Source organism: Neofelis nebulosa, chromosome 15, assembly GCF_028018385.1.
Source record: "Neofelis nebulosa isolate mNeoNeb1 chromosome 15, mNeoNeb1.pri, whole genome shotgun sequence".
Taxonomy (NCBI): Eukaryota; Metazoa; Chordata; class Mammalia; order Carnivora; family Felidae; genus Neofelis; species Neofelis nebulosa.
The window spans coordinates 51,606,654-51,618,762 of NC_080796.1; the positions used below are offsets into that span (position 1 = coordinate 51,606,654).

The following is a 12,109-nucleotide window of genomic DNA, read 5'->3' on the forward strand; positions in this document are numbered from 1 at the left end:
TAACACAGAATCACGTGAAATGATAAATTTTTACTGTTTTAAGCCACTGAGTTTTGGGCAATTTGTTATTCAGTGATAAAAAACTGAAACGCATGAATGAAATACTTTTTGGAGTTTGCATATATTATCTGAGTATGGTTTAACCAGGTGTTTTTTGGTTCATTTAGCAGTTAATCAGTGACTACCAAGCACTTTGTGCTCAGTGCTCTAGGAAATAAAAATATACAGTTTAAATAGTGTCAGTAGGGTAAATAATAGTTGAGTTGGGATAATAAGTATTCAACTCTAAAAATTGGTATTTGTATAAGACATGAACTCATACACTCTCAGAATTCAGCAGGAACTTCTGGAATTTCTTGAAATTGAGATTCAATAAAGTCTATGAGGGAGCTTCATTTCTGAGCTAGGGTTCAAAAAATAGGAATCGTAGTAGGTGTTGCAGGAAGAGGGCTCTCAGTTGAAGGGAATGGATTAGGCAAAAGTAGAAATAGAGGGTAAGGATTATATACTATGATAGGTATACCATGTAAATAGTAAGTGAAAGGGAGATAAGTTTGAGAAAACACAGATTAGATCCAGATGCTGGCGTCTAGTTAATTCTGTATGTATCACATATCTATTACCAAATAACAAGTCACGTAAAGAGGAGCACCTTAAAACAGCACAGTTTGTTGTCTCTCACAATTCTGTGGTTGGTAACTAGGCAGTGTTTCTCCTGATCTCACCTTCAGTACTCTTGGCTTCAGTCATGTGATGGCCTGACAGGAGTTGGAGCATCCGAGGTGGCCCTACTCTCATGTCTAGCAGTTGGTGCTGGCTGTCAGCTGGGACATTTTGGTTTTTTCCACATGACCTCTAAGCCTTCAGTAGATTGTACCAGTCCGCTTCATAGAATTGTAGTCTCAGTCTTCTAAGATGGTGAGAACAAGAGCTTCAGGATCTTCTAAGATCCATACTCTGTGACCCACACAGCTTATAGTATTCTGTTGGTCAAAACAAGTTATTAGGCCATTAAAATGTAAGGACGTGGAGAACTAGTTTTCGCTTTTGGTGGGAAGTATAGCAATACCGCACTGCAAAGGGGTATGAACATAGGAAGACTTGATTTACTGGCATCTATCATAATAATCTATCACACCATGAATTAAAGAGTATTGTTAAACAGTAAGAATCCAATGGCTGTTTTGAACCTGAGATTGGAGTATGTGTATGTAAGCTTTGTTTAAGAATGTGAATATGGCCCTTATGAATAGGTCATATTAAATATGAGAGCAAACTGAAGAGCAGGAAGTAAGAGTAGGGCACTTTTCTAGTAGTTTAGGGGAAGATAATGTTTGAATTACAAAATGGACATTTTTATCTATAAGCAGGAATTGACATTTAATGTGTAGTTATGCAAAATATAGTAAGCCTTCACATTTGAATTTTTAAAGATGTATAATTTATCTTCACTTTTATTTTCTACTGTAGTATAAAAGGTAAGTATAAATTGTTTACATTTTCAAATATATATTATTGTAAATAAAATAAAAAACCTAATCCACAAAAATGTTTGTTATCAAACAGTTGTTCTCTTTGGTTATGTTAAGATTTTATCTGAATAGTATTATAATTAACTTGACTATTATACTGCATAGGGGCAGCTGAGCAAATAACCTGATACAAATGAACTCATGTGACCTGGCAGGCAGCTTACAGAAAATTCCTAAGCATAGAACAAGGGCAATTTTTACATTCTGAAAACCTGGAGTTAAAAAAAGAAAAAAAAAAAAAAAGAAGGGGCACCTGGGTGGCTCAGTAGGTTAAGCATCTGACTTTGGCTCAGGTCATGATCTTATGGTTCGTGAGTTCAAATCCTGCATTGGGCTCTCTGCTGTCAGTGCAGAGCCCGCTTAGGATCCTGTTTCCCTCTCTTTCTGCCCCTCCCCCGCTCAGTCTCACTCCTCTCTCAAAAATAAATGAAAATATTTTTTAAAAAAAGGAAAAGAAGAAAGAACAGTTTCTGCCTCAGCAGTAAAATGATAGCAAGTACTCTAGGATTTCTCTTCTGTCCCTTGATTTAACTACTTGTGTGTTTACCCAACTACCTAACTATCCACCTGCGTATTGAAAAATAAAACAGCAAAAAAATATTTAAGATAATTAAACGTGTTTTGTATGTAACTTAAATAAATAAGAAAATTATCTTAAAAGGATAGAAAAGGAATTTCTTGAATTTAAACATTGAGTTTTATTTATTCATGGTCGCCAAAATCACGCTATGTCTGCTCGTTGTGCATAGGGGTTGGAATGAGTGTCCAAAAGTAAACACAGATTGTTTTGGACAGATTTGTAGAGGAATAATTTACATGCCTTATAGTGCACTCATTTTAAGTGTAAATACCAAGCATTTTAAATGCATTTACAGAATTCTGCAATCATCACCACATTCCCGTTGTAGAACATTTTCTATTACTCTATTCCCACCATCAGCCCCAGGCAGCCACTGGTCTGCTCTGTTTCTGTTTTCTGGGCATTTTGTATTAACAGTATCATAAAGTCTGTAGTCTTGTACATCTGTCTTCTTTCACTCAGCATGTTTTTGCGATTTATCCATATTGTAACATGCATCAATACTTGTTTTTTCCCCCTTGCTGAATCATATGCCATTATACACTGATTTATGTTACAGATATGATTTATGAGAGATATGATTTATATCTCCAAAAATGTACAATATATATAAGTTTATTTCATAGTGTCACCATGCCTTTTATTTATTTATTTTTATTTTTAGTATTATTATTTTTTTAGCCTGTAGTCGGGCTATTTTTAGTGCTATTTTAACCATTTTACTTTGGGGACATCTTGTAACAATTTCTATGCTACTCTCTGACTTAGCTTTGTACAGATGGTGATCTCTTGAGAGTGAGTTGGCACCTGTTAAATCCTCAGACCTTTCATGTATACTTGAAACACACACACACACACACACACACACACACACACACACACACAATACACACATATTATACAATAAGATAGCTTCCTGTAAAAAAAAAAAAAAAGACTATCACTCTTTTACAGGGAATAAATTTAGCAATTTCTGTCTCTATGTTCCCTGGCATGCATTCAAAATGTCTGTGTAAGTCAGCCATGAAATTCAGTCTATTCCTTTTACATTCTACTCAGGTATACTCTGTGATATTTTGGCTACAACTTTTGATTATTAATAAAAATAATATTATATTTGGTTAATTAGGTAAAAACTTAAAAATTATGTTTTCATGAGAAAAAATATATTGTACAATATAAGATTCCAACTCACTGAATGCGCTTTATGTAATGTGCTTTGGCTTTCAAAAGAATAATAAGAAATAATGTGCCCAATTTAAAAGTTTTAATTTTAATGCACATTTGTTTCCTTAGCATTTGTGGAATCCAACATCTCGAACGGATAGGAAAGAAGCTGAATCTCTTTGACTCCCTTTATTTCTGCATTGTGACATTTTCTACTGTGGGCTTTGGGGATGTCACGCCTGAAACCTGGTCCTCTAAGCTTTTTGTTGTTGCCATGATCTGTGTTGCTCTTGTGGTTCTACCCATACAGGTAAACACAGCCAGGTTAAGTTTTATAGAAATGTATAAAGCCTTATAAAATGAAATCTTCCATGCTTAGAATGAAATGTGGGCGGTTTATTAATCTATTAACACATGTTATTATTGTATCCAGTCAATTAATTAAAATGGCCTCAGGAAATTCCTTCTCACATTATATTAGAAACTGATTTTTTACCCCTATTCACGAGTGATAAAGCTCACATCTCATTCCACTTCTTGAAGATGTTTCTTTTATATAGAGGGTATTTAACTTGTTAATTATAAGATCATAGGATTTAGTTGTAATTATAGAATGATAGACCAAGGAAATAAACTTATGAAGGTTTGATTTCTTTTGATACTTGAAATAATATAAAAGCTGAACATTGTAGTAAGTAAAAATGGATCGCATTTATTGGTCAACTAAAACAAAATCTGAAGATGATACATAAATATTATGCAACGTTTTGGGAGTGGATAAGGTGGTCGCAAAGGGACAGAGGTATAAAAGGAGACTAAAGATGAGTAGATGCAATCTCCACCTCGTTCTTACAGTGAGCTTTTGGGTGCCTGTGGGTGAGCAGCTTAGAAATAAGATATGGCAAATACAAATCAAATTTGTATCTTCCATTACAAACCCTTGGCCACAGTTTATCTAAGTATACTTTATGTAGGTATGAAAAAGATCTTCCTACTCCTGTTCAACCATGCGTGTATTCCTTCCTGACATCCCTCCTCTATTCCATCTACTTCCCTTACATACCAGCTGCTGCTATGCAGCTAGAATGTGGCCGTGTGTGTTGGGTATCTCTCATTGCATGAGATGTGTGCTGAACTTGGTAGAAAAATGTAGAAGAAATGCCATTGAGGTTTTTCTCTTTGATGCAGCGCATGGCACATCATGGCTGCCTGCTTTCCTGGGCGTAAAGCAGAGGCACAGACCTTTTAGTGCTGTTATGATATAATAGGAAATTCATATTAATATGTTTCTATAGAGACCTGAAACCCCCAAGAAGCATTAGCGACCTCTGCAGCAATCAAATGAAAAGTCTGTTATTGAAGGGAATGTGGATAATTTGAATCTCAATGAGTTCCATATAAGAAATTGAGTATATCTAATAAACAATGGATGTATTGCATTGGTTTTTATTTTCATGCCTGGTGTTTTTCATTCATATGTGGAAAATGCATTACAGTTTGAACAGCTGGCCTATTTGTGGATGGAGAGACAAAAGTCAGGTGGAAACTATAGTCGACATAGAGCTCAAACTGAGAAGCATGTTGTTCTGTGTGTCAGTTCACTGAAGATTGATTTACTTATGGACTTTTTAAATGAATTCTATGCTCACCCAAGACTTCAGGTACATTAAAATTATGTTATGCATTTTACTGGATCATACCTAACATATTGTCAAAGTCAATTAACTGAAGGTGCAGCCTGTGTTCTGGAGGATTTTATTTATATGCTCCAATTTAGAAAGAGTAAATGAAGAACTACAAATATAACCGGGAACATAGAAAAAATGCTTAAAGAATACACAGTATTTTAAGTTTCCTTCTGTATCTACACTAAAAGACAGATGGAATTATGTTAATGCTACAGAGAAAGGTTTTCTTTGAATTAAAAGGATTGTTTTTTTTTCTCTTTTGGGTAATATATAAATGATATTTTTATGAAACAGTGAAATTTAAAATAAAATATAAAGCAATGAAAAAGTAATTTCACAGTATCATCTACTTGAAAATATCAAAAATTTTATCAAGTGTTGCTGATAGAAATGTAGAAGTCTGAAATTTCCATTTTTTCCTTTGTTTCCTAGAATGTAACTAGGTCGTATAGTAGCAATGAATCACCAAAAATTGGACAATAACTGGCTGAATTGAGAACACTAATTCAGAAAAAAAAATCTCTTCATCTGTCTATGCAGATAAAATCTTCAGATACTTTTCCACTTGCCATGGTAGTGGGCCAATGTAGATTTAGGTAATCTCCTTTCCTGCTTAATGCACTTAATTTAGGTCAAACAGGAAAGAGCTACTTGAATGTCTTGTATTTCCTCAGTAAAGTTGTCAAGAGGTTGGACAATCTTAAGATCAAGACAGTACTGAGTATAGTTCTAATTAGATCTCCCTTAAATTGACTTTTGGAGAACTTAAAATTTTTTTTATTATTTATTTATTTGTGTGTGAGAGAGAGACAGAGAGTGAGTGGGGGTGGGGTAGAAAAAGAGGAAGACACAGAATCTGAAGGAGGTTCCAGGCTTTAAGCTGTCAGCACAGAGCCCGACGAGGGGCTCGAATCCATGAACCATGAGATCATGACTTGAGCTGAAGTTCAGCCCTTAACCAATTGAGCCACTCAAGTGCCCCACACTGGAGAGCTTTTAAAATACTTAAAAAAATATTTTTAAAAATACAATTTATAAGTGATACTTAAATTACATGATACATTCTTTTGTTTTCATATAATTTGCATTTTTGAAGAAATACCATATTTATTTGTTTTTATTATTATGCATATTAAATAATTGCAGGTTTTCTCTTTATAACCCATAAAGAAAATCTATTTTGGGGAAAATTTGAAGCCCCAAATTTTGATATATAGTAATTTATTCTGATAAATATCAATATGGAGAGTTCTCAAAACTGCCCAGATTTCTACCAGATATATTTTAGAGTGATAAAATGGTGAATGTTTACCACAGAATTGTAATAACTATAACCTGTGTATTAAACTATTTTATCACTCAGAATACCTTTGTGTTTTCTCCAAAGGACCATTATTTTGAAATACATGATCTTAAACTGTTAAATTTACTTTGTATTATCAATATTCTTATGAATCCTTATCCGTTCAGATATTCATCAGAGATTTTTCATTATTATCAATAAATAATAATATGACCAAATGATATAAATCACCATCATAGTTTTTCAAAAAGTAAGTAACAATTTGAAGTATGAATTGATTTTTAAGCACCTCTTCCCTGTGTGTATTGTATATTTTAGAGTTAGCCTGAAGTTATTACTGAAAACTTCATAGGCTGGAAATGTATACATAGTAAGCACCGGTTACTTTCTCTTCATGGTACTAATGAGACTGAAAAAGATCAGGATTATTGTATTTTGTTTTATGTGATTTTTATATGTCTCAGTTATGTTTATTATAGTGTCATGTTAATTAATATATGCCCAGGTTTTAAATGCAGATTTTTAATTACTAGTGAAAGTTTATTTCTCTTTCATTGTATTTCTAAATGTTCTTAGACATTGTGTTTACTTATGTAATATAAAACACAGCATTATTGATTTCATCCTATTGCCCATTTTATTTTGAACAGGATTATTATGTGGTGATTTTGTGTCCTACTGAAATGGATGTGCAAGTTCGGAGGGTACTGCAGATTCCAATGTGGTCACAAAGAGTTATCTACCTTCAAGGCTCAGCCCTTAAAGATCAGGATCTGTTGAGAGCAAAGTAGGTATCCCTATCTATTTTCCATCTTGCAATACTTTAATATCTTTTCTCTCCTCCAAATTTTAGCGGTTTTCTTCTTGAAAGGTGTATTTAAGTACTTTTGAATACAGGGTCTTGCCTTTATCCTACTGCTGGTCAAATTGAAAGATTAAAAATATAAAACCAGTGTTTTACTCCTCTTTCTCAGTGCGAGGATATTCAGTGGACCGTGTCCACACAACACAATAAGGAGTGTGGCATGGTGTAATTAGCTGAGTTATCCAGACCCACTTTTAGAGTAGTCTCTGAATCCTTGAATACTGTTTTTATTCCACAAATAAAAATCTTGTGCCAAACATTATGTGAAATGCCAAAGCAGTTTGAGTCACGGTTTAAATTTTTAGAGTTTATATTATATAGTGGGCAGATGACACTTCTGTTGCCTGGTGTTAGAGTTGTCCCTGGGGGCTGGAGGAATCAGAAGAGTAACTGAGTCTTAGTTGCTCTTTTCCTGTTGCACATGTGCTAGCCAGCCTCACTTAAAGGTGACATAGGCGTAGGCATTTGTCACAAATCATGGGGTCGTTCCATATAAGCAGAGTGAAAGCATGGTTGGGCAGACCATGGACACCAGGGAGTCAGGGCATCTGCAAACAATACCCATAGCTTCAGAAGCCAGAAGAAATCTTTAGCAGAGGTGGTTTTGCTCCATGTTTTTTGTTGCTTTTAAAGTTTTAAACATGTCTTTGTTGGGGAGGAAAAAATAACTTGTCCCTTTCTAGGTCCTTCTAGCTGGACTAAGAATCAAATTGACAAGAGACAGATTAACAAGAGAAAATCAAATTTAATAGTACATGTACAGGGAATCCATACGGATGTGGAACTTTCAAAGACAGTTAGGCAAAAGGAGGTATATATGTCATTCTCAACTAAGGAGAAGGGGTAGAAGAGAAGGGGTAGAGGTCTTCCAAGGGAAGGAAAATAATTTACAGGAAGATGAAAAAGAGTAATTATTTGGTAAGCATATGTTTGCTGGGCCACTCAGAGAGAATGGGACATGGAAAATTTTGATCAAACAGGCCTTGCTAGGTTCCTCCCTCCCTATCCTACCTAGTTTATATCCTAAGGTAGTTATCTATGGTGATAGCTCTCTTCCTGGAGCAGATTTTCTCATCTAATCTAAATTCTTCTTAGGCAGTGAGGAGGGAGATAAAGACCTTTTCCTGAATCTGCTGGGTTTTGATTGCTTTTTAGCTTAAAATAGTCTTCATGCCAAAGTGGCCCATCTTGGGGTGGCCTGCCCTTGGATCCTACATCTACATATTTATCCTTGAGTTGTCTTACAAAGTCTTTTAAATATGTCTCCTCACTGAATTTTAGAGCATACGTTTTTTTTTTTCTTTGTTGTTGTTGTTGTTTTATTTTTTTCTGGCTGTCTTGGTATGTGTGTTAATGGGTATGGATGTGTTTGTGCATGTTCTGTGTGTGTGTGCGTGTGTGTGTGGTGTGTATGTGTGTGTGTGTGTGCGCAGGATGGTGATGGAAAAGAACAGAAGAAAATTCTCAAACTCTTTTTTGCTACATACTCCTGCAAGTTGATGACTAGATATTTTGTAACTGGAACTTGGACATTACTTTTGATTTAGATGCAACAGGTCACTTAAAGTGAGATCTTCAATGATTTAATACCTTCTGAAACAAAAAAGTTAGTAGAAACTATCAGGATATAATGAATGGTGCATAATTAGGAAATTTAGTTTCTTTGAAAATATATTAGTTTTTGTGGCGGATTAAATACTCCATAGTTGTCACTGTACGTACAGTTGTTAAGTCAGATTCTCCCAGTACCTCAAGTAAAAGATGACTTTAGGTGTTTGCTATTTGCTATCTAAATGCATTATTTGGGAACTCTAAAAAAATAGTTGCTTAGGCACTAACATAACTTGGATCTTTATATTCGTCTGCATCAGTAATCAATATGTTTATTTTATTGTGTACATTAAGTTCTTCACATAAGAATAATTCCCATATTATGTTCACTATGAATTTATGTGATAAATGAAGCCTTTTCATTATGTAATAAATTAAGCTCTTAGAATTATCTGTTAGTATTTTAGCTTGATACTATAGAAAGTAGCAGAATTTGCTGCCCCCAAATGTGCCTCCAAGGCAGGATTATCACAAGCTGGTTATTTTTAAGGAAACAGTAGATTTAGGAAAAACTGAAAGCCAAGTAGAAGTTAACCCTTTTTGTAAGGGATATTTACATTTGTAAGGAACATCTCAATCCATAAGGCTGGCTCCCCCTCAGTGCCTGGAAGAGGAGGATAACTCAATCTCTGGAAATTTTTGTGTATGAGAAGGCAAAGACCTAAATCTGCATAACAATCTTACCCTTGTTTACTGTGCTCTCTTGATAGGTCCCATATCTGGTTCCCCCTACCTTTAGCCAAACATCTTTTGTCTTTAGCTGAAGAAGGAGTTTAAGGTGGTGGCCTCATGGGAGAGGAGTTAATAGTTTTCCTTTGTGTCTCCCACTTGTACCTTATACAGGAAGTATCTGTGTTATTAAACTTGTTTGTTTTTCTTCTGTTAATCTGTCTTTTTATTACAGAGGGGTCTCAGCCAAGAACCTAGAAGGGTAGAGGGAAAACTATTTACTTATATATTTATTAATTTCACAATTTAGAATTAGCATAATTCATTTATTATTAATAGTATTAAAATGATTTCTCAGCAAAATCAACCACATTTACAAGAATCATTCATTCATTGGAATATAAAAAGGATGATAATGAGGATGAGAGAGGTAGCAGGCTGGTGATACTAAAAAATCTGGGTTAAGAAAGAAGTATTCATTTTATGTTCATTTCTTATCCTAATGTCATATAAAGATTTGGGATTTAATGTTAACTAATACATTCTTCAACACAATTTCCCATGCAAGAAACAAGGAGTAGGATTCTCCAAACCAGTTCCAAAGGTCAGTTGCATGAATTTTGAATTGCTTTGTTGAAGATGATGTTTTGAAAATGTTATGCAATACTCATTATCTTATAACCATGGCTTAATATTTTCCCAAAACTGTTTGGTTTGGTCTAATTTCATGGACTTTTCTCTTTTCGCTGCATAGAAAATATAATTTTGGGGAGGGGGGAAGGTTTATTTTATCATAATGAACCAAAAAGACAAAACATTTCTTATTTTGAAATTAACATTTTGATGTTTTTATTTTTTTTAAGGATTTTTAAAAAAAATTTTTAAGTAATCTCTACACACAATGGGGGGCTTGAATTTACAACCCCTGAGATCAAGAATCGCATGCTCTAGGAACTGAGCCAGCCAGGCACTCCAACATTTTTAGGTTTTTAGAACATTATTCATCAAGCACTGAAATGTACCGTTTACCACCAAATTTAAGAAATGTAGAACTTTAGCATAAGGGACAGTGGTTTGGAACAAGATGATGAATCATCTCCAAGAAATGTAAATGTATAGTAGAGTTTGACTTAAGAATACTAATTAGCTCTGTTCCTTCTCTCCTAGTTAATTGAGTAATTGCAGTTAATTGCAGTTAAAATGTAACTAATCATAAAATAAAGACCAGTACATCTCCCTGAATTTAAACAAAGCACATACATGAAAAAATATATAATCACAAAATTTGAGTACTTTTTTTTTTACTTTTGTCATCATGATCTATTGAGTTATATAGCCAATTCAACAACAATTGTTTTGTTCACAGTCAAGTCCAGTCATGATCTGCTAGAAATCTAACTTTCATTTAAGCCTAAGGATACTCATAGTTTATTTATACTTTGTGTACATTGGATTAAGCATTGGAATTCTATTTTTCAGACAATACACAGATATTTCAGTGTATGATTATTTTGTTTTTCTGTCTGTATTTAGGATGGATGATGCTGAGGCCTGTTTTATTCTGAGCAGCCGTTGTGAAGTGGATAGGACATCATCTGTAAGTTTCTAAATTTTCTTTCATAAATTGTGCTTCTTACCTTAGAAGATTTTTTTTTGGATTTAAAAAAAAATCTGCCAATGTTAAATATAGATGACTTTAAAATATTACTAAAGGGAAGCAAATATCTCTGAACAGTCTTTGCTATGATCTATGAATAGTTGCATTATGGCCTATATCAGTCAAACTGTTTTTGAAGTAGTTTCTACTAATTCTTGGGTTTTCCATTGATCAAAATGAAATGAGTCATATACAAATAGAACTGGACCATTTTTTTAATTATGTATGTCCTTTGCTATGTAATTTTGTTAAAATGGTCTCATTTTCCTCAACTAAAACAAAGCAGATGGATCAGGCAGTCTGCACTAGAATCAGTTGGAGGGCTTCTAAAAAAGTATGCATTCATGAAAATTCTATTCTAGATATATGAGGTAGGGATCCAGAATCTGTGTATTTTATAAAGATCCCCACGTGGTTGGGAAGCACATTCCAATTTGGCATCCTTTGGCTTAGATGATCTCTGTGATGTATTTTTATCAGACTTAAGTTATATAAACTCATAATTAAATTGTATAATTTACCAAATTATAACTTCTATTTTTAAACATGCATTCTAATTTTATTGTTTTTAGAAAGTACTTTATTATTTTATGTTGAGTAGGTACTGTTAACTCTCGTGTTTCTAAGCCAGTGAGTTTATCTCTAGCCATATCTGTGGTGCAGAGACAAAACCTTAGTGTTTCCTGTAGTGACTGAGGAAAAGGTAATATTGCATGGGTCTTTCTGGGACATGATTTGCTTTTTTCTGGAATAGTTAATAAGACCCTCTTGTTATATTAATTTAGACTATGAGCCCTGAATGTGGCAAGCTCTGTGCTCTCCTGTTTACCTCACTCTAATTTACCTAAAGTGTTTATTGATTTTTAAACCAATTTTCTCATCCTTTATTTGAAGAGGGTTGTTATCGCTTGGACTGTGTCTCCCAAAACTCATATATTGAAGTCCGACCCCCCAGTACCTCATAATGTGAACTTATTTGGGGATAAAGGCTCAATAGAGAAAATCAAATTTTAATGAGCTCTCTAAGGCGGGCCTTC

The 12,109-nt window shown here is 34.1% G+C and overlaps 1 protein-coding gene across 9 annotated transcripts in view; it reads left to right on the plus strand.

The window, feature by feature from the left end:
* KCNT2 (potassium sodium-activated channel subfamily T member 2) overlaps window positions 1–12,109 on the plus strand; it is a 364,447-nt gene that overhangs the window by 167,264 nt on the left and 185,074 nt on the right. For all 9 annotated transcript variants that reach the window (XR_009254514.1, XR_009254515.1, XM_058702129.1 and 6 more), the window contains exons 9-12: window positions 3,409–3,589; window positions 4,776–4,940; window positions 6,921–7,057; window positions 10,949–11,012. Coding sequence is in view for 7 of the 9 variants with exons in the window: in XM_058702129.1 (XP_058558112.1) it covers window positions 3,409–3,589; window positions 4,776–4,940; window positions 6,921–7,057; window positions 10,949–11,012 (547 nt within the window). In the remaining 2 variants the exon portion in view is untranslated. The remainder of the gene's footprint in view (window positions 1–3,408; window positions 3,590–4,775; window positions 4,941–6,920; window positions 7,058–10,948; window positions 11,013–12,109) is intronic.